At 63.7% G+C, this 20,797-nt stretch overlaps 2 protein-coding genes across 7 annotated transcripts in view; both read right to left on the bottom strand.

Annotated features, from left to right (window-relative positions):
- Window positions 1–77, bottom strand: part of FDXR (ferredoxin reductase) — an 11,246-nt gene extending 11,169 nt beyond the window's left edge. For 5 of the 6 annotated variants that reach the window (XM_026090535.1, XM_026090539.1, XM_026090540.1 and 2 more), the window contains exon 1: window positions 11–74. Coding sequence is in view for 1 of the 6 variants with exons in the window: in XM_026090536.1 (XP_025946321.1) it covers window positions 11–56 (46 nt within the window). In the remaining 5 variants the exon portion in view is untranslated. Of the gene's footprint in view, window positions 1–10 lie in introns of all 6 variants that reach the window. The other variant, XM_026090536.1, reaches the window with a different exon arrangement.
- Window positions 78–4,295: 4,218 nt separating this feature from the next.
- On the bottom strand, window positions 4,296–10,003 carry FADS6 (fatty acid desaturase 6). The gene is made up of 7 exons (XM_026090583.1): window positions 9,954–10,003; window positions 9,272–9,591; window positions 7,763–7,929; window positions 7,113–7,293; window positions 5,972–6,159; window positions 5,261–5,440; window positions 4,296–4,445 (listed from the first exon to the last, which is right to left on the bottom strand). Exons 1-7 carry the CDS (start codon window positions 10,001–10,003, stop codon window positions 4,296–4,298), a joined length of 1,236 nt encoding a protein of 411 aa, XP_025946368.1.
- Window positions 10,004–20,797: the final 10,794 nt, after the last annotated feature.

Raw genomic sequence — 20,797 nt, 5'->3', positions numbered from 1 at the left:
CGCCCCTCACCGCCCGGGACGCCGCCACCCCTCCAGCACGCGCCGCCCGGTCCCATCCCGGCCGCCGTCGCCGCCGCACTCGCCCCGCCCCCGTCCCGCCGACCAATCGCATAGGGGGAGAGCGCGGCTGCTTAGCGTAACCCCGCCCACGCCGCGCCCCGTTGCCCCACCCTCGGGCCGGCAGCCAATGGCAACGTGCAACGACCTTCACGGCCACCCGGAAGTCAGCTGTACCATAGAGAGACAAAGAGGGAGAGCTTGTCTAGCTGCCGCTCGTGCTTCCCATCTCTATGGTGAGGCCTCCATGGTACCCTACTCGGCACCAGGGCTCTACCTCGGCCGGGCGGGACATGGGGTGCGGGAGGGGTGCGGGGTGCGGGATGTGGGTGGCAGGGTGTGGGGATGTGCGATGCAGGGATGCAGGGATATGGGGTGCAGGTTGTGGGGATGCGGGGTGCAGGGATGCAGGGTGCAGGGATGTGAGTGGCAGGGTGTAGGGATGCAGGGATGCCTGGATCAGGGATGCAGGGTGTGGAGATGTGGCATGCAGGAATGCTCAGTGCAGGGATGTGGGGATTTGGGGAGTGAGATCTCAGATGCCAAGTGCAGGTGCTGGGGGACCAGACCTGCTGGCACCCCTGCTCCCCCTGCCTGGCCCACACAAGGACTTCCTGCTCATCCAGGGTGAGGTTTCAGCCTTGAAACAAGTGTGGTGCCAGAGGCAGGAGTGAAGGGTCCAGCCCGAGCTCAGCAGACCCACAGTCCCTGGGGCTGGCCCAAAGCTGGCCCAACAGCCAGGAGAGATCAGCCTTGTCCTGGCCTGCACCCTACTCCCCCGGTGCCAGCTGTCTGCCTTCCCTGCTGCCTCTCCTGCCAGCATCCCCCCTTCAGCAGGGGCAGGGTGGGTTTGGGTCTCACCCCCTGCAGAAGCACAAGTCCATCCTTGGGCTCAGATCATGGCAAATGCCTCGAGTGCTGCCTGAAGGTCCTGCAGGCGCTGGGACTCCCTCCTCCAGAGAGGGGAGACCTAAGGCCACGAAACACTGCTGGGCTAGGAGGCTAGCAGCTGCATTGGGAATTTAAACATTTCACTGCAGGGAAATGCCAGAGGAATGTGGCTGTTTTAAGGGTCTCACACCAACACCAGGGAGCCCCTGACCCCCCCTCACCTCCCAGAATCCAGGAGGGTTGGTCCTGGGCTGGGCTGGTCCTGTTGTGCTGCACGAGGGGTGCAGGAGCAGCCTGCCCTTCCCTGCTCCCATTCACCAAGGAGAGGAGCACCAAATAAGTATGCTTCCCTTGGCTTTTAATTGCATTTGCTTGTTTAATTGCAAGCTGGTTAACTGAAAAGGCCTTCCAGGGGTAACAGAAAGCAATTCAACACAGATCCGAAGCTCAGATTCCCCCAAGAGGAGAGGAGAGGAGGAGATGCTGACTCAAACCATCCACCCGTGCAGGGAGGCCCTTCGCCCCCACCACAAGCCAGCTACAACAAACCCGCAGCTTCCTCCTGATAAAGGATAAAACATTAGTGCTGGAGGATAAATTCCCCTGCCAAGCTCCTGCTCCAGCCTCTGTGAGGGTCCCATGCAACACAAAGCTTCGCCTTCTACTATTTTATTTCCTTTTTATCCCCCTGTCGCTTGGCTCATTTAAAATTCAGCTACACAAACTCCTGAGTGCATGCAGTAGGAGCAGCCCATCCCCTTTTAGCCCCTGTGAACACACCAGGCAGGGAAGTCAGCTGAATGGGCCCAGGAGACACTTAAAGATTGTATGGATGCCAAAACACACAAGCGAGCGCTAAAGGGGCTTTTTAAAAGCAATTAAGACTGAGAGGAGTTTACAGCTAAAAGCTGATTTTAATAAGGGTCATAAAACCCACAGGCTTTCACTCATGGTCTTAGAAATTGGTTCACGGCTTTCTGCAGAGGCGTGCTGAGAACATTAGCTGGCCATATGCCTCCGTCTGCTCAGCTCCTTTCGGGCGGTTGCAGCAAGGGCCGGGTTTTCCGAGGGCTTTACAGTTCGCGTTCCCGCTCTGAACTCCCAGACCTGGTGCAACACAGATTTCCAACCCGTCGCCCAAAGAAACCAGGCTGGAACTGTAATTTCAAAGTATCTGCATTAATATCACCCACAAAAGGAGCCTGGTTTAGATGCAGGGTGGTAAGAATTGCTCAAGGCAGAAATTTGGGAATCTCTGGCCATGGGATGCTGGAAATCCTCCTTTACTGGGGAAAACCTTTTGCCTCCACTTAACTTCTGCTGTAATTGCCATTTCCAACAGCGAACAATGCAGGTATTTCCCAGACCACAAGTCATCTCCCGCTGACCGAAGCGGCTGCAAACATTTGCCTTTAGATGGCACCACATGAAACGATATCTGCCGAAACGTGGCCGTGGAAAGGGCTGCGGCTCCCACCAGCGCTTAGAAATACTTTGGGGCTGATTGTGTGGGGACACAAGAGGCAAAAGAGCATTTTGTGCTCCTCCCGGAGCAGGGCTGGAAAACCAGAGGGACACGTGCTGCCAAGATCACCCCCGCTGAGCCGAGCCCACTGCTAATATGTACTTAAAACCCCTCTTGCTGGAGCCAGGAGCACCATTAATTTGGCACATTTAGCGTAACTCGGCTCCGGCACTCAGTTAGGAGCGCAATTGCGGCATCCCGACGGCAGTGCTGGCGTGGGCCGCTGCATCACCCCAGCTCACCCCTCGGCGAGCGGCGGGGCTGTTCAGCCCCGACACCACCCCTAAATTTCATTGCTGCCTACGGAGCTGGCGTAACCCAAGCTCAAAGGGCGAGAATTTGCCCTTCGGATATTTCACAACATCCCGGGTCGATAAAGCCGTACGCGGGGCCGGGGGGAGCACAAACACCACGGGCTCCCCGGCGCGACCCTCTCCCCACTGCMGGCCGTCCTGGGTTAACTGCTGCTTCGGGCCCCAGAGGCAAATCCCGGCAAATCCCTGCCACCGAAACGCCCTCCCGGAACCGGGCAGGGCTCRGTCAGGCGCGCCTTTGCGGCTCTTCCTTCCCGGTGACCTTATCCACAGACCTCTTTCTTCATTGCAAAATATTAATCCGCCAACGCCAATGAATGCCCAGAGATTCCTGGCCAAGAAAAGGGCTAAAAAAAAGGCACTTTGCTGCCTGCCCCTCCGAGGCCAGTGCCGGGGTCCTGCATCCCTGGGGTGTCTTTGCACCATGGAGTCTGTTGGCCTCTGGAGCATCCCAGCAGCAACGCTTTGCCCAGAGCCTTCCTCCTCCTCCTCCTTGCTGGCAGGGCCTCCGGGAAAAGCCCAGCTCACTGCGGGTGGAGGCTTGGGTGATGGGCCAGGGGGACAGCATGGACCAGGGGCAGGGGCTAAGCACCAGGCAAAGAGCAAAGCCTTGCAAGCGCCAGGCCTGGCGCCAACTCCCTCGCAGGTCCCAGCTGGGCCCGTGAACTTCCCTGCCTGCATTCCCCCACCGTGACGCRGGGCTGGACTTTGCTGTTGGTCTTGCAGGTCCGCGATAACGAACCGCCCGGGGGGAAACATGGGCACGTCGTCCCAGAGGCATGTTTGAAACGTGGCAGCATCGGGCCCCTGCCAGCACTGGGAGCCTTGTCTGTCCGTCCCGCGGACCCAGACTTCACCCCCTCTCCATAGGGAAAGTCTCCCAAACGTGTGCAGACTGCCAAATTGGTGTTGTTAGGAGGGACTCGTTTACCCCAAAATCAGGTAATGTGCAGACAAGGCAACACAATCCCCCTTCCCGCGACGGCCTCTCCACCGAGCCCCCCGCCGCGGTGCTGCAGTGCAGTTTCCCACAGCCCTGGCCCAGCTGCCCGGCATGTCCAGGCTCCCTGCAGTGGCTGCCGGCCAGGAACCAGTCCCGGGAGCCCCGGCAGCACCTGGGATAGGGATGCCGTGCACTGCCTGGCGCGCGCCCGCTGTCCCCTCCTGCCCAGGGACACGGCAGGAGGAGAACAGCCACCGGGAGGGATTTTCCTCTCCGCAAACATCCACCAGCAGATAAAACCAAGTCCTAGCTGCAAATAGCCATGGTGATGCCCTTCGGGTCATGGGCATCGGCGCCCAGCTCCTCTCCCGCAGCGCCGCCCGCACGTCCCCCRGTGCCTGCGCGCGTCTCTAGCTATGCAAAAGCAAGACATTCGGGATAAACATGTTTCCTACACAACTGCTTTATGGAAGCAAGCGTCTGATGTCCTGATCCTGCCAAAACCACYGTCCCTGCTGTAACGCCCTGYGGAAAACAGCCCCYGAYAGTCCGGAGGGCCCTGTGCTCACTGGATGCCCACCAGCTCCRTTATGGGGGGAGCGTGGACCATCAGCTCCTCGTATTTCTGCAGGAAGAGCCGGAGCCGGGATGCGTAGGAGTCCTCGTTGTAGGGCAGCTGCTTCTTCCTCAGGTACCGGGAGACGATGGGTTTGATCTGCAAAGGCAAAGGCAGAGTCACCCCGGGGCAGGACGTCCCGGTGGCAGCACCGACGTCTGCGCTGGGCGTCCGGCCAGCGGCATCGCCGAGCGCCCGGCAAAGCCGCCCCGAAGCCCCGGGCCGTGCACACTCCCCACTTTGGGCCTGCATTTAGCTGTCTGCGTCCTGGTGTCCCTGTGCGCGCTCCCTGCCGCGGTCAGGATGGAGGGACACCGCCGGCCAGGTCGCCTGCGCCTCGCAGAGCACTTCGTGGAAGGCAGCTCTTGCCTCAGCCGCCTCCTCGGCTTGAGCGCGAGGTGCAGCCTGAAGAGTGGCTCTGGCCACGCTCTTTCTACTGCTACTTGATTTTGGGGAGGGGAAAAAAAGTGAAAGGCGTTAAAGAAACTGAGCCCCCCCGTGCTGAGCAGGGCAGCGCTTGGATCCGAGGTTTTTGGCACATCCCACACCTGAGAGCAACAAGTAGAGGCACGACCAAAATTGCAGGAGGCTGGCGTGGGCTCCGGCTGAAATTATTGCCAGATGACACGGTGCTTGAGATGCTTTCCCAAGAGAGAAGGCAGGAGGAGCCCGACGGCTTGGAGGCTGTGCCGGGGATGAAAGCAGGAGCGGGGAAGGAGCTGGAGGAAGCTGCGCGGAGCAGGGAGCGGAAAGCAGCGGGTTTGGGACTCCTGCAAGGCGGCGAAAGGTCCCCAGCGTGGGGGACGGCAGCCCACGGCGGTGCCGGCTCGGGTCCGCAGGGCGAGGAGAGCGCGAAGCGCAGCGGGTGCCGGTTGCACCGGYGCGTGCACGCCGGCGTGCGCCTCTGCCCTCACCTTCAGGCACATGTTGTCGGAGAGGCCGGGGAAGAGGTGATGCTCCACGTGGCAGCTGATGAGCGAGTGGCCGAAGGACCAGTCAAGCAGGGCGTTGCGGGGCAGGTTCAGCACGCCGAGGCTCATGAGCTGAATCCGCTTGGGCTTCCTATCGGCCGCAAACATGGGGAGGCCGATGTGCTGCAGGGGAGGCCGGCGGCGTTGGGTGCCCATGGGGTTTGCAAATCGCAGCCGTCTGCCCTGTCCCTTGCCCTCCTCTGGCCCAAACCCTCCTGTCTGCAGGCATGCAACACGCGTGGAGCGCCCATGGAGCGCCCCTTGGCTCCGTCCCCCCAAACACACCGGTACTTCACAGAAACAGCCTCTCTCCAAGCCAGGAATTTCACTGGCTTCACCTACAACAGCATAAATGCAACAACCCCCTCCCAAATCCTGTAAGCCACCACAATTCACTSCGGCAGGGAGAAGATCCCGGTCCAGCCTTTTGCATTCACTCTCCCTTGACTTTCTCCCAACAGCTCCAGGAGCCACCACTTTCCTTCTCAAGGTTTCAGCCCTGAACCTCCTCTGCTCTGAAATCAGCACAAGGGAGATTAAAGCAAAGCCTGCCCGTCTTAAGCTCACCAGCCAGCAATGTCAGGACTATTTCACTGGGTGGTGGTTGGCCCGTTTCCAAGGCTGTTAGGACATCTTGGAGCTTAAAGTTTCTACCTGGAAGATGTTCACGTGGATATAGGGATGTGCAAGGAGGGAGCGGGTGACCAGCATGCAGAGCAGAGCRGACCAGGCGGACTGGAAGCCCGAGACATGGAGCAGAATCCAGTAATGGGAATAAAGACCCAGAAGCATGAAGCAAATGGTCCGGAGAGCTGTTTTCAACTTGACGTTCCTCAGCAAATCTGCAAAAGGAAGAAGAGACGGCACGTGGTGGAGAGGCCCGGGCTTATGCACAGGCACAGCCACCTGCGCAGCCCTGCACTGCCTTCAGCCCTCTCTCCCTTCCCCTTTCCCCAGCCTCCGGGCTAGCTTGAAAGGCCCAAGCCCTGCTAACCTGCTCGAGGGCTCATTTGATGGGCTGGAGCATGGAGATGCCCCCAGCCCCATCCCTCGGAGGCAGCCAGAACGTGTCTGGTCAAGGACAGAGCAAAGACAGCACAAAATCCCGCTAACTCCTCTGCAGTGGGGGTAGGGCAGGAAAATCAAGCTGAATCAATCAAGCATTTGGATGCATCTTCATTTCTTTTAATTTGCCAAGTCATTCTCTGCTTTTTTGGCATTGCCCAGAGCTGTACGTTCAGAAGGGCTGTGCTTCCTTATATTAGCATTTTCTGGGCTTTTCTCCCATAATCATCTCCTGGCACCGCTATTTCCTCCAAGTCACCGCTTGGTCTGCCCGAGCTTCTGTCAAGCCCCAGCCTGGCGTATCCCTCACAAGCCCTGACCTGGCGCGCAGTCATCAATATCACTGCGATGCTCTGAGCAGCCAGACATCCGTGTGCAAACGTGAACCCCGCTAGAGCCAGGGGTCTGAATTAAGGGAGAGCAAGTTTGGGGCTCTTAGGGCTCATGATGGCTTTTGCCAGAGCCTTCAATGCTCGACCAGCATAGGGAGGTCTGAAGCGTTTCTGAGCATCAGCAGAAAGGAGAGATGGAGCAAACACCTTTGCTGGAGCAGATCCCRATGAACGAATGAGCAGCATCGCCTCCTCTCTGCATCGCACTGTGGATGTGCATCGCACCTTAACTACCCTGATGTGACCAGATGCGACAGGACTCTTTGGCAGGGTGAAGCCTTGCTAACAAGCAGCTCACCAGACCCAGGGCCCCTTCCCAGCACAGTTCAGGCACGTACCCAGTGCAACGAGAGGGGTTATGACAGGCACTGCGAGAGGCGCGATGAACATGTAGACGTAGCGGTTCAAGAAAGGAAGCTTCCAGGTGCTGGAGTCTCCCAGGCCGATGACGTTGGTGTAGCCATGGTGGATCTTCACGTGGTTGTAGGTGGCCTGCTCAGCTGTGAAAGCTGAACAGAGCTGGGAGGGAAGAGAAAGGAGAGGCAATGCCCCACGGCCATGGCACAAGGGTTGCGCTGGCCCGGGGATGCACTGCCGGGACACCCTGCTTGGCACCCGCGCACTCCCAAGTGGCCTGGAAATGAACTTGGAGATTAGCACCGGACACCCCAAATGCAGCCGACCATTGCACCACAGGGAGGAAACCCAYGGGCAAGCACCAGATTCGGCCGCGGGGAGCTGGCAACCACGTGCTGTGTCTCCTTGCTCTCCAGAGCTTTCCCAAGCCGTGGCAGGTTTGCTGGCCACTTCCCAGCTGCTCCCATGCCGTGCGTCACTGCACCACCAGACCAGCATTCGTGACGTCCTGCTCCACAGCACCGTGGCCAAGGGGACCTAAACGCACACCCTGTCACAGCGCTGTCCCTCACTGCACGTTCGCGTCGGGTGCCTGGCGGCGATGGCTGGCCCTGCCCCGGCGTCCGCTCACCTCGATGAAGAAGATGGCCCACACTTTGCCCCAGGACTTGGACTCCGTCAAGGCGTTGTGGCTGGCCAGGTGGCTGCCCTTCACGGTCAGTGTGTGGTGCACCACGCCRAGGATGACGATGCCGGCCAGGAAGGGGAGGGCATGGGCTGACCGCAGGCACAGGAACCCTGCAGAGCGAACACCGAAGGGAAGGGATCAGCCTCCAGCRTATTGGGAAACGCAGGGAAAGCCTCAATTCCTGTATTCCCCCCCATTGTGCCRTGCAGGCTCCCCACTGCTCCATCACCCTCACTGCTGTCCATCATGCCCAACACTGGGGTTAGAGCAYCTTGCAGCCGCGTGGACACCGATTGCTGCTTCCCACTCACTGGCCCTGAGCATCTTGCACCTTTCCTCCTCTCCCTTCTTCCCGGTCCCTCTTTCCCTCTTCCCCCCTTCCTCACATCCCCTTCCCTCCAGCCCAGGCTCTTTCCCCTCTTCTCTCCCCGGCTCCCAGGCTGGTGTCTGCGCTTGGATGGCGAGGGGGGCTCAGAGGTGCCATCTCACCAAAACGCATTAACGGTTGCCCTACGCCTGTTTTTTGGACGTAGCTACAGGTGCTCAAAGCTCCCAGGTAAGCAGACGCCGGAGCCTCCCGCACCCCCATCTTTTCCTTTTTGTCTCCAGGGGTCAAACACACTTCTGCCCTGCGGCAGCGTCGCAGGATGCCAGGATGCGCCGGCACTGCTGCGTCCCCACCCAGCGCAAGCCCAGGCGCAGAGGTGCTGCGCAGCCAGGAGCCGGGCGCTCGCACGCAGCCGGGAAAACAGAGCTCCGTGGGCTGAGCAAGCCCTTCCCGGCCCTCCCCGCTGCCGGTGACCCTCTCCAGCCCCTCCGCAGCCCTCCCGCGCCCTGGGAGCGTCCCGTGGAGCGGCCTCCGCCCCAGCCCTCCCAGCGCCCGGGGAGCCGCCGCCTCCGCGCTGCGCTGCGCCAGGCTCGTGGGCGCGCTCAAGGCTTGGCCATTCCAGCCGGGAATTCGCATCRCTCTGTATCAGCCCGGCGAGAGGAAAATCAAGCACCTGGTGAAGGCCGTAGGGCTTTTGCAAGAGCTCTGCCTCTCCTTGGGCCTGGCCCGGTGGCAATTTCACCCCCGGAAGAATTCCCGGACTCGGCCAGGAGAGGAAGGACAGGCTATTTCCAGGGGCAAGGACCGTCCCCATGCGATTTCAGCACGGCGCTGGCCGGGAGCACGCGGGCTCGACCGTGGCACCCTGCGCCGCAAAGGCGAGCCGGGGCTGCGCCCGCCGGGAGCCCCCGTCCCCGACGCCGGATCCCAGCGGGGTGAGGACACCGGCAGCCCGGCACGGGGGACGGTGCGGGGGGACCGCAGCCTCGTTAGGGGCAGCGCCAGCCGCTTAACAGGCTGTTGCACCCCCCAGGGCAAAGACCTCCCACTCCAGCGGCACGGCGCGTGCCACGGCTGCGAGGCGGCACAGGGAGCCCGGCACGCCGGGGCTCAGCCGCGCTCACCCGCGGGCAGCAGGAGGAAGCTGAGGGCGATGATGCAGACGTCCACGCCGTGCCTCTCCCACCAGCTGCTGCTCTTCACCACCTCCCGCACCAGCTCCGAGAGCTCGGCCATGAGGGCTTCCTCACGCCCCGGCTCCTCCGAGGACTCGTCCTCATCCTCCCRCTCCCTCGCCGTCTCCTCCGTCCTGCCGCCGCCGGGCTGGGGCTGCCCYGGAGCTGGGGTCTCCCCCTGCCCCGTGCTCCTCGGAGGTTGCAGCACCCCGTTGGGGGCGTTGGGCCGCTTTTGCTCCCGCGGGGCCCCGTTCTCCACCGGCGTCACCCTGCTGAGCACAGGCAATGGCGAGCGGCACCGGGGCAGCGCCCGGTCCCACGCGGCGGCCGTCCGGCACCGTGGGCACTGTTGGGCTCAGGCCCACGCACCCCCCAACCCGCCACCTCGGCCCCCTCCAGGCACCCGCCCACAGCTCTCCTGCTCCGTGCCAACGGGCTCCGCCGCTCGCGCTGCTGCCAAAGGACGCAGCAAGGGCAAGGATGTTAAAAAAAAATTAAAAGCCGGGTGCAGCGCTGCAAGGAGGACCCAGCGCCGGCAGAGATGCAGAGAGCAGAGGCGGGTAGGAGAGCCGCCGGGGGATCCTGAACTCCYGGGCTCGGGAAAACCCACCGGCCCCCAGCCCATACTCACCCCGGCCCCGGGCCGCTGGTCGCCCCCGGGGCTCCCGTGGCACCATCCATTTCGAGGCAGCCTGCCGGCCTCCGGCTCCGCACCGCGCCAGTCCCAGGCGGGAGCAATTTGGAGAAGGGAGGAGCAGGGCAGGACGGGGAGGAGAGCGAATGCAGATTAGCAATTGCACTAATCCACCTTCGCAGCCCCTTTCTAAAAGCAGCCTTCATCCTCGGCGCCGAGCGGAGGCACGCCAGCGCGCTCGGCCGTGGGACCAGCCAAGGGCAAGGACAGAGGGAGGAGAGGGAGGACAGAGAAATGAAGGAGGAAAAAAAAAGAGACGGAGAGAGGCAGCGGAAATGCTTAAGGCAACRGAGCCCCATGCCAGAAATAGCCCCGAGAAACCCAAGCAGAGTATCTAGGGCAGAGGATAGGGTTTCGTTTCTTCCGGAGAGGAGAGCAAGAGCAAATGCAGCCCATCCTGCAAGGGACCGTTTCCTTGGCCCCAGGAGCTTTTTTAACGTGGAGCTTAAAAACAATCAAGCCGCGGGAAAAGAGGGGGGCTAGCGCAGTGCCGTGCGGCTGTCCRTGCACCGGCTGCATCGATTTTCCTGCCAAAAGAGCTTCCTTCCACCCCCACAAGCACAAACACACAGCAGCCAGGCAGCACCCTCTCCCGCGCCGGGGGGCCGCACCGAGCGCCCGCGGGAAGCAGCTCMCCCGTCCTGCGGCTCCTCCCAAGGGCCGGGGCGCTCAGCTCTTCCCTCCTCTCCGCCGGGCTGGGATTGCGCATTTTGTAAGAGTTTCCTCTCTTTTCCATCTCTGCCTCCTGACTGACCTCCCCAAAACCGCACGGGGAGTGGGAAGGCGCTGGGGATGCCCACGCACCGGCCGGGGAGCGCCTGCGCCTCCTTGCGTTGCRGCGGCAGCCTAAAAAGCCATTGACAGCTAACGGGGGAGACGGGGCGCGGGATTTGTTACTGCTATTTTCTAAAATAAACTTGACCAAAAGGTAGCGATGGCTGAAGTGCAGAAGAAAGCGCTGCTGGATGCACGGGGTGCTCTGGCAGGTCCTTTGCCAGGAGAGGACCTTTCCTTGGCTGGAGGAGCAGCATCCACCTGCCCCTCGGTCTGAGCCACCCCCGGTCCTCCTGCAGGACCACGTTGCCTCTCCCGCTCACCCAGCTTGGACACTTCCATCAGCAAAGCTGGAAGGAGAAACACTGCGCCACAGCTCTCTAGCCCCCTCCGTAAGTACAGAGGCTACCAAATGCAAACACACTGTTTTGGGTAATCAACAGGCAGAAAACAATCCACCAAAACCTTGCTGAATGCCGGCATCTAGCAAACGCATGTACGAGGCTGGTTTGCTCCATCTGACGCTGCCAACGCTGCAGTACCCCAGCCCCAAAMCCCGCCAGGGCGGGAGCCTTCGAGCCCGCAGTAACACATCACCGGAGCGGCTCCCGGGAAAGCGAACCTCACACTGAGGTTTCACCGCTCTCCCAAGCTCAGTGTTTTCTATTGTCACGCTCTGAAAAGAGAGTCACACCCACCGCAGCAGGGGCAGCGCTGGGCATGCTTTAGGAACCAGCTAGGCTTTTGCTTAAGCGAGAGGCTCGGATTATGAAAGATCTCTTCCAGCACCACCGCAAAGAAAAAACAGCGTCTGGAGTTGCAGCACGTCAAGAGCCGGGCTGCAGCGGGGAAGCTGGGTGGTTCACTGCAATACACAGCYCGTTTGTCATCACCGTCTCATTAGCCAGCGAGGAAACCACGGGGCYGAGGAAACCACCGCAGGGTGGTGCCAAGCAGCCCCTGGCCACGGCCAGGGAGGAGGCGGCAGCAGAACCCTATCGTGCTCGACGGCTGCACTGGATGGGACAGCTGGGTCTGCTTCTGCTCCATCCCTTCCTTACCGGGATGGAGACCAGGCTCGTCCCACCTCCATGCAGCACCACGGTGAGGCCAAGGTGCCCCCAGGAACGCGGGGATGGTTGGCAGGGCCAAAGGTGGGGTGCGGCAGGTGCCAGCGTTGCCCAAGCGCCCGGGGGGAGGAACGGGCTGTGCAGCAACAGCAGCGAGGCGGAGGTGGTGACAAGCCCGACTTCCAAGATCAGCACAAGTCAACAGGATCACGCTGCGGTGGGAGGCAGCTGTGCCAGACGGAGAAGCAGACACATCTCCCAATCCTGCCGCTCAGCAGCATGACAGCACAGCTGGGACCAGAAGCCACCTTCATGCAGGAGAAGAGAAGAAATAACAGGTTGAAAAGTGTGCAGGAATAGCTAAGTTGACAGGTTGGGAGAAACTTTCTAATTCGTAAAGAGCATCTGGCTCTGAGCTGCAGCAGAGGTTGGAGTCGTGTCAGCAGAGGCGCCTGGCAGGAGAGCAGGACCGGTAGGGAGAGCCTCTGGGGTCAAGCAGGACCAGAGGGATGGTTTCCCCAGTACAAACGTGGGGCAAACAAGAAAGCAGCTTCTCTAGTCCTCCCCCCTCCTGAGCCTCCCAGAGGAGGGCTTGGAGCCATACGGTGCTCTGTGTCTAAGCTTTTAGATGCCCACGTAAAGAATCAGAAGGGGAACAAAAAAACTCGAGGGCTGAGATGCACCTGGCCCCAGCAATCCCCTGCTTCCCGGGGCTGCCCACCTTCCCCTTCCTCCCATCCAGGGGGCACAAAACAACCCCATTCCATTTGCTCTCATTTTCGCAGGTTCTCCCAGCCCATTCCTCACGATGGGAAGTTTCAAGTATGACCATCAGGGTGTTCCTGCACTAGCAGGGTTGGTAGCTGGAGCAAATGCATCCTAATCACACCTCGCCAAGGGGCCGAGCTTCATCGGTGCTTTCAGGGCACCATCGCCACATCGGCTCCCACCTGGGGGTCCAGTGTTCATCAAGGACCTGCAAGTGGCTGAGCCCTGCAGTCACGGCCCTATCACGCCAGGAGCTTGTCCACCCCAAATGAAAGTGCTGGGTTTTGGTTAAGAGCCCGCAGACTTGGGGCTGCAATCCTAACGCTGCCTCCTTGCTGCCACCCCTGTTCTTACCCACCAACTCCGGTAGGATTTACTGGGTGAAAGGAAAAGCTGTTTTTGCCCCTTCTCCTTCAAGGCAAACACCTCCAGTTTTGGAGGAAAAACACAGCAAAGACTCTCAAACCCCTGAGCGCGCAGGGCGGCCGGCGGGGAGCAGCGCAATCCCCGGTGCAGAGGCGAGTCGCTCCCAGTTGGCATGGGGTCCCGCAAGCCGGGACGCGGAAAAGCAAACTGGGCCCACAGCAACAACACCTGCGCTTGGGGGGTTCCCCCGCCCTTTTCAGGTTCAGCACATGTTTGGGTAATTAATTTAATGAGGGATCAATTACTGCCATCCAATTCCCAGCAAGGAGAGATTAAACTTGCCACTTGCCCCTTCGCAGGGCAAAGGAGCAATTAATTACCTGCGAGGTTAACGAGCTGGTGGATGAGGCCTGGGGAAGTGGGTGTTTTGGGGTCTGCAGTGCCCGTCCCGCTCCGCGGGGATCCCTCGCAGCCGCTGGTCCCGTGGGGGGCCGCCGATGCCGTCGGGGCCGTGCGTAGGTGCCGACGGGCAGCGCGGGAGAGCAAGCGCGGGGGTCGCTGCCCCCGCAGGAGGTTGGGCCGCTCGCGGAGCAAAGCGGGGGGTCAAGGAGGAGAAAGCTGCCCGGTTTCACGTCTCCCCCCCAAACCTCTCCCTCCCCCGAGTCGGCGGYGGGAAGCAAAGGCGAGCGAGGAGCTCCATCTGCAGGTGGAGCCCAGCCGTGCCGAGGCGACCCCGGCAGCGCCGGCCCCCCAAATTCAGGCCCGGGAGCGCTGGAGCGAGGGACGTCCGCGAGCCTTGGGCCACCCAGCCCCGAGCAGCCCCCGGGGGCTTGGACCCCCCGGCGCCGCTTGCCCACGCCGAGTCGCCGCGCTGGGGCCCCCAAACCCTGCCGCCCCGGAGCCCGGCAGGGCAGGAGGGTTGGGGAGGGCGACGAAATAGCCCCAAAGCGCCGGGCCGGGCACAAGCGGGAGCTGCCGCCCCGCCCTCACTCGCCTTGGTGGTGGGGTGCCGGGGATGCTCTCCGGAAGAGGGGTCCGGCGGGCCCGAGCCCCGTGGGCGAGGGAAAGCYGCTCCGGCTGCCCGGGACGGCAGCATCACCCAGCACCCCCAGCCCTCGGGGCAGCGGGTCCCCTCCGCGGAGCTGAGCCCCGGGCGCAGGCGCTGTCCTGGCACAGGCACTGGAGGACATCCGTCCCCGGCGCCATCTCGCTGCGGCCAGTCCCGGGAGGCACCGGGCACGGCGGGACGCGAGGGCTGGCGGCAGAACGGCCGGACCCGGCAGCCGGCCAGGTCCCTTCGATAACCCCCGTGCTCCCACCCCGGCAGGCACGGGATAGCGCATTGTGTTTAACCTGAATAAATACCCCAACGCCCCAGTTCCCGGGAACCCTACTTGTTTGCAAAGAGTGACTGGAGCAGCACTGGTCATCRCAGGTGATGAAAAACTTCCATCAGTGCTCAGCAGCTCCGGGAAGAAACTGGATCCCGCTGCCTGCTAATCTCGTGCATGTGTTTTTGTGCCAGCTGGTGTGGCACAAACCGGTCGGCATCGACGGGAAAATTAAAGCATGCGCCGGCCCTTCCCGGGGATTGCATAGCCCGGACCGCTTCCGCGCCCGGCTGGCCCGCTCCCAGCTGAGTCAGCGGCACTCGCCTGYGCCGACCTTGCCGGTGCGAACGCGGCCGGCGCTGCCCGGGGCTGGGCTGCTCGCGGCGCCCTGCGTCTTGCCGCAGCCGCTCGCGTGATGCAAAGCTGCCGGCCGGCATCGCCAGGGCCTGGCCAGCCCCATCGCTGCGCGGCGAGGCCGGCTTTTCCCCAGCTAGGCTTGGGCTGGAGCTCGCCCGCCCGTCCCGCGCCCCGACACCATGTCTCCTGCAAAGTCTGGGTTTGCGGGAAGRCATGGACCAACGGAGGAGTCCTGCGTCCAAGGCCTCCACGGCGTACGGGGAAGCCTGTTTGCTCCCGATGCCTTGGCCCCAGGTGACCCAGCCCGTCTTGCCAGTGGCTGGACGTGATTCCTGGTGCCACGGGGCAGAAACACCTCCGGGAAGCACCGCTGGGCAAAGGGGAGCTCTCCCGGCTGTGCTCCGGCCATGTCCCGCAGCACCGACCTCTTGGCCACGTCACCCACTCGCCGCGGCCCTGGCACCCCGCAAGGAAACCAGGCGCATGACAAAGCCCTGGGAACTGCGTTACCTGGCCAGAAATACGGCGCTGGCTCCAATTTACCCCCCCCGAGCGTCGTTCACGCCGTTCTTTGCATCGCTGCCATGTTTCCCTCATTACTGTATTTGACCCCAGGACAGATGCTGATGCAGGCGCGAATGGGAAATTGCTCTGCTAAACCGCAATGAAATTCAGCCCGGGGGGAGCAGAGCCGGGGATTTACCTGCCAGCAGCAGCCAGCTGCAGAGATTTCAGCTTCGCTCCTCCGAAACGTGCCAGGCGGACGGGTTGGGACATGATCCCCCGGGTCCTGGCCGGGCCGGCGCTTTGCCGTGCTGCAGGGACAAACCGGGAGCCTTTGCCGCCTGTGGAGAGTAGCCGGCTGCCAGCGCCACATCCGCACCATGGGGCTCCCTGTCCGGAGGGTGATGGATGTTGTTGACTATTCCCTGCACTACGCCACGGGGGGGGAATAAAACCCCCTTCCTTCTCCCCTTTGCATCAGCCACCCCCAAACACAGGATCCGTCAAAAGCAGGGGCAAACCTTGGGTGTAAATCACTGCCGCCCCCAAGGGCGAGATCAGCGGAGGCGGCTGATCCATGAGGTTTATTCAAAGCCAGCTGCAAGCTAAAACCAAACGCCGCAGCCCGGCCGCGAGCCCTCGGACAGCCCCGCACAGAGCTGAGCCTCCTCCGCTGCAAAAGTCACAGCAAAAGCCCACGCGTAATTCAGTCCTCTCTGCCAGGTGCCAAAGCCGCCCCTGCCCCACGTGCACCCCTTGCCCCTTCCTGCCACCCCAAATCCCTYGTGGGGACTTGCCACGTATTTGCTGCCAGCCCCTTTTGGCCACCAAAATCCTGGTACCGTATCTGGAGCCTGTTTTCGATTTTATATATCAGCCGTGAATAAAGCAGGTGTCATCCACCCCCTGCTCCATCCCGGCTTAATTTCCAAAGCCTGGCTGAAGGTGTCAACTAATCACAGACTTCCTCCACTTAGCAGCTCAGGGCGAAGGTAATCATTAGCTGGTGTGCATCTGCTCTTGCCCCGACCGAAACTGCTTGCCCCCACCCCTCGGGTGCCTGGCGTCACTGCCTGGCGAGCGTTACCCAACGCCGGGCGCCACGCGGGGACGGATAGACAGACAGACGGACAGGTGTGCTCCCGAGAAGCGGAGAGGCCACGCTTCCCAGGCATGATCCCCACGGAGGGGCGGCGCGAAGCCGATAAACGGCCTCCCCTCGCCCCGCGGTCCCCGCGCCCGGCGGTGCCGCTGCACCCACGCAGCCTTTTCCGCTCGGCACACGCAGGGGGCGAAAGGCTTTTAACCCCTCCGCGGGAAAGAGAGGTGCGTGGCCACCGCGGCTGCAACCAGGGCGGCCGGACCCCCAAAACGCGAAGCCCCGGGGAGCCGCCTGCGGCACGCGGACCCGCAGCAAATCTTCCCGGCAGGCAGCCGGGTCGCGCCGCCGCGCTCAAGGACCGGCGCTGCCTGGCGCTCGCCGCCCCGGCGGAGGCACTGCCGAGCGGGGGCCGTTCGCGCCGCGGCCAGCTCAGCGCCGCCGCGGGTGCGGGGGTGTTTCCCAAGGCCGGACGTTCTTGTTAGCTCCCTGCCTCCCGCTTTGCGGGCCAAACGGGGCAGAGGCCAAGGGCCAGTGCCGATACCCCGGTGCCTTTTCCTTCAGGAGCCCTTGGCCACGTTTTGGCCGGGTTGCTGTGTTTGCCCGGTTTTGAGAAAACAGAGATAAGCGCAATCAGCAGCTCTGTTTTGTCTCTGCCGCCGCTTTTTGTGGGTTCGGGAGACGTCGAACAGGATGCCCACAAAAAACAAGAAGCGCCCGCAAGGAAAACAAGCTCCCAGTTCAGTGGAAACGAGCCTACGACACGCGGCRTTCAGCAGGCAGCTGAGCCCGGGAGCGGCCGGGTTCCCGCCAGCCCGCGCGCCCCTTCGCCCCGGGCCCCGGCGCGCCTCGAGCCCCGGCCGTTTCCCCCTCGCCCCCTGCCCAGCCGGGCCGCCGCGGCTCCCGCGGTGGGTCGGGTCGGTGCCGAGCGGCTCCCACGACGGGCCGGTGGCAGTGGCCGGAGCGGAGCCGAGGGCAGCCGGGGCCGCGCCGCCCGGGAGCAGTCCCTGGAAGGGAGCGAGCCACCAGCCGGGGTGCGAAGCCAACACCCTGYGTCACTCCCCGCGGCCGGCTGGAAGTTTGGTCGGGAGCCAAAGGGCTGCCCGAAAAGAGGTGGATTCCAAGACGGCAGCCCAATATCGGCAGCTCGCGCGCGCCGGTAACCTACTTCCCCGCTTTCGGCCGCGGCGGTGGAGCGGGGCCGGGGCACCCCGCGGCGGCTCGCTGCTCTCCCCAGCGGGGCCGGGCACCCGCCGCGTCCTCCCGTCTCCCGCGGGGCCGGCCGAGACCCCGCGCGTCCCCTGTGCCCATCGCGCCGGGCGCTGCCGGGCAGCTGGGCACAAGGGAAGGATTTTCTAGGGCCCAACAGTCCCAATGCCGCCTCTCCTCGGGGAGAGACGGTCCTTCCCGGGAAGGGCAGCCCGTGGGAGCCTGGCTGCCGGGCTGCGCTGCCGGCGGGTGCCAGCGCGCCGAAAGCRATCCGTCTTTCTTATTTAACGTGCGCGCTGAGATGCAGCTCGCCAGCCGCAGGGATAACTCACACGCCGCCCGGCAGCGATTTCATCAGCGCGGCCGGACCCATACAACCAGTTAGCTTGGAAAAACAGGCACGCTCCTAATGACACCTTTGGAGCCGCGGCGCTGCGGATCGCAGGCTGCCGAGGGACCGTCTGCAGGAGCCTGGCGGAGGCTGGCGGCCAGCCGCGGTTTGCACGCCGGCACCCTTGCCAGCCTCAGCCCGGCTGTAGCGACAGTGCTGTCCCCATCCCCGTCCCCAGAGAGCTGCCGCTCCGCAGGTTCCCAGGAAGGCACAAACGCCATGGAAGCCGCTGCCTCTGCACGTGGTTTCGCCCCCGGCAAAGCGGAGCTCCCGAGTCTTCCTGCCCCGTTCCTCCAGCTTGCTGCCGCTCGCCTAGCGCCGCTCCGGGCGCGTCCGGGGTCCCGCGCCGTAAGCCCAGCCCCGGGCAGCGGGAGCCACCGGCACCCACGCGACGGCACCATCAGGTCTTTCATCGCCTTCAGCGGGGCCCGGATGAGGCCTCGGCCGTGGGGATCGGGGTCAGCGGCAGGCGGCCGCGCGCCGGAGTCGCCCGCGGGAGGGCAAAGTGGGGCGAAGCCGAGGAGGGAGGAGGCCTGCTAAAAAAACGGGGCTTATAATAGAAACCAGGTTACGGCGAAACTGTGGGCGGTAGGAGCCGTCGCGGCAGGTCGAGCCGGCTGCCGCCAGGGGCTTCCCAGCCRCCTTTGCCAGCCCGGCCGGCGCTGCCCGGACAGGGGTTTCCTGCAAAGCCCACGCAACGGGAGCGCGGCAATGCACCGAGTTTGCAGCATCCTCAGCCCTTGAAGGGGGGATCCCTGGGCGCGGAGGGAGAGGGCGGCCGGGGCCCGGGTGCAAAACGAGCAAAAGCTCAGCCTCAGGCAGGCCCTTCGCTCAGCGTTTCGCCCCCCCCCGCCCAGACGGCACGGGGACAGGGGCGACGCTGTGCCGAGGGGCGATATCGTTAAGCGGCCCAAAGCCCTTGCTGTCGAGACGGGGTCATAGCGCAGCCCCTTGGGCAGCCGGCCAGCGGCTCGCAGGAAACAGGGAGGGAAAGAGGAGCTCCGCAGAAAAAAAGCAGGGTTTTTCCCTCCTTCCTCGGGAGTGGGAAGAGAACAATGCACAATGAGCCGCGGCCGACGCGGTGCGAGATAACACCGACCTCCCCGGGCTAAGCGGTGGGACGCACGTCACCGGCCCGTTTGCCCACGCTGGTCCAAACTGCCCCGAGGGCTCACGCGCCTCCCGGCGCCCCGAGGAGCCGAGCCGGCACGGGGAGCCTGCGGGCAGCCGGGGCTGCTCCACGTGCCGGAGCTGCTGGCACGCAAAGGAGCCGTCTGGCGGCCATGTCCCCGGCTGGGCTGAGGCCAGCGGGAGCCGGGCAGGACTGTGCCAGCGAGCTGGTATTGGGAATTTACCATGCCAGGCAGGAGCTGGTTCTGGGACGAACCCGCTGCCCCACACCAGTCCTGTTCCCGAGCAGGATGCGGCCTTACGGCGCAGGTGATGCCCCCGGAAATCAGGGCGTCGGGGCTCTTTGTCAGGAGCGGGGTGGCTAAGACGCACGTTTTGTTGGCACCGGGGTGAAACGGAAAAGCTCCTTCGAGCGCCCCGGATGCCCCCTGCGCGTTCCCTGCCGACCGCGCTGGGAAACTCCGCCTGGGATTTAACTCTGCCAGCTGCAGGCTGGGCGAAAACTTCCCGCGTAAAACCCAAAAGGTTCGATGCCACCTACCACGCCAAAAAATATCCCCCTGAGCTCCGTTTGCCCAGGCGCCGAGCCTCGCTTCCCAGCACAGCCTGGGCGCGGAGCATCGTCCCGCCGGGCTCCGCGGGGAGAGGCGGGTTGAGCACGTGGCGTTCCCGCCCGGCCGAGCCGAGCCGAGCCRGGCCGCGGGCCGGGTGAGTAATGCCCTCGGACGGCCGCGTCGAATACCAGGCGGTGGTTATATCACCTGCGCGGTCGCCGGGACCGTCCCCGCGTCGGGGCGCTGCACCCCTCGCCCGGGGGGAGCCGGCTTTCCCGGCAGTGCCGGCAAGGAGGGAGGCTGGGGAGATGCGAGCAGGGGCACGAGGGATGCCGGGATGTCCCACCGGTACCCGCCGGGGACCCGGCCTTGCCGCGGGACTCCGGCCGCGCGCTCCCGGGGTCCCCGCTGCACTGTGAGGATGCTCGTCCTTGTGCACGCGCCGTCCAGGGCACAGCGCTGCTTTGCACGTACCGGCCTCCCCCGGCCTCTTCCGAAAGCAGGCRGAAGGGCTGGTTTTGGGGGTAGGATGAAGACGTGGCAGTAAGCGGAGGAAGAGCCAGAAGGGGAACGTGAGAGGGGAGGGAGGCAGGAGGCGGCCGAGCTTGGCAGAGCCCGGTGGGAGGCAGCGGAGCCGCCGCCGTCCCTGCCCTGCTTTCCCAACTCACCCTACCAGGTTTCGGGGTGCCGGAGGCGGCCGGGGCGCCCAGGCACAGGCATTCCCCGGGCACCGGCGCGGGGAGGAGGCGGCTGCACCACGGAGGGCACGTGGCCGCCCGCCGTCCCCTCCGCGGCCCCACGTGCAAAACCCCCGGGGAGATTTCTTTTCCCCGCGGAGGGAGGGGGGGGACGAGACGGGGCGGCTTGCGCTGCAAAACCCGCTGGCAGCTCCGCTCACCCGCCGGCACCCGGGCGCCCGCGTACGCCGCGGCGGCATTGCGAAGCGCCGCCGGCCTCGCCGCAGCGCCCGGCCGCCTTATGCAAGAGCGGGGCTCACCCCTGTTTTATAGGTCAGAAAATGGAGGCGCGGGGCAGTTAGGGGATTGGGCTAGGTCAGCCGATGAGTCAGTGGCAAAGGAGGGCCGGGAGCGCGGCGAAGGCTTTATTAGCCGCGGAGGGGTGGAGCGAGGCAGCGGAGGCAGGCGCAGCGCGAAGCCGAAGCCGGCAGGCAGCATCTGCCCCGCGGTGCTCGCCACCCGCGCCGCCCGCGCCGCCCGCGTCCCGCGC

This window comes from Apteryx rowi, unplaced genomic scaffold (genome assembly GCF_003343035.1).
Source record: "Apteryx rowi isolate R43461 unplaced genomic scaffold, aptRow1 scaffold_86, whole genome shotgun sequence".
NCBI classification, from domain to species: Eukaryota; Metazoa; Chordata; class Aves; order Apterygiformes; family Apterygidae; genus Apteryx; species Apteryx rowi.
Note: the sequence above shows the minus strand (reverse complement) of the source record. Positions and strands in the feature narration are given on the sequence as shown.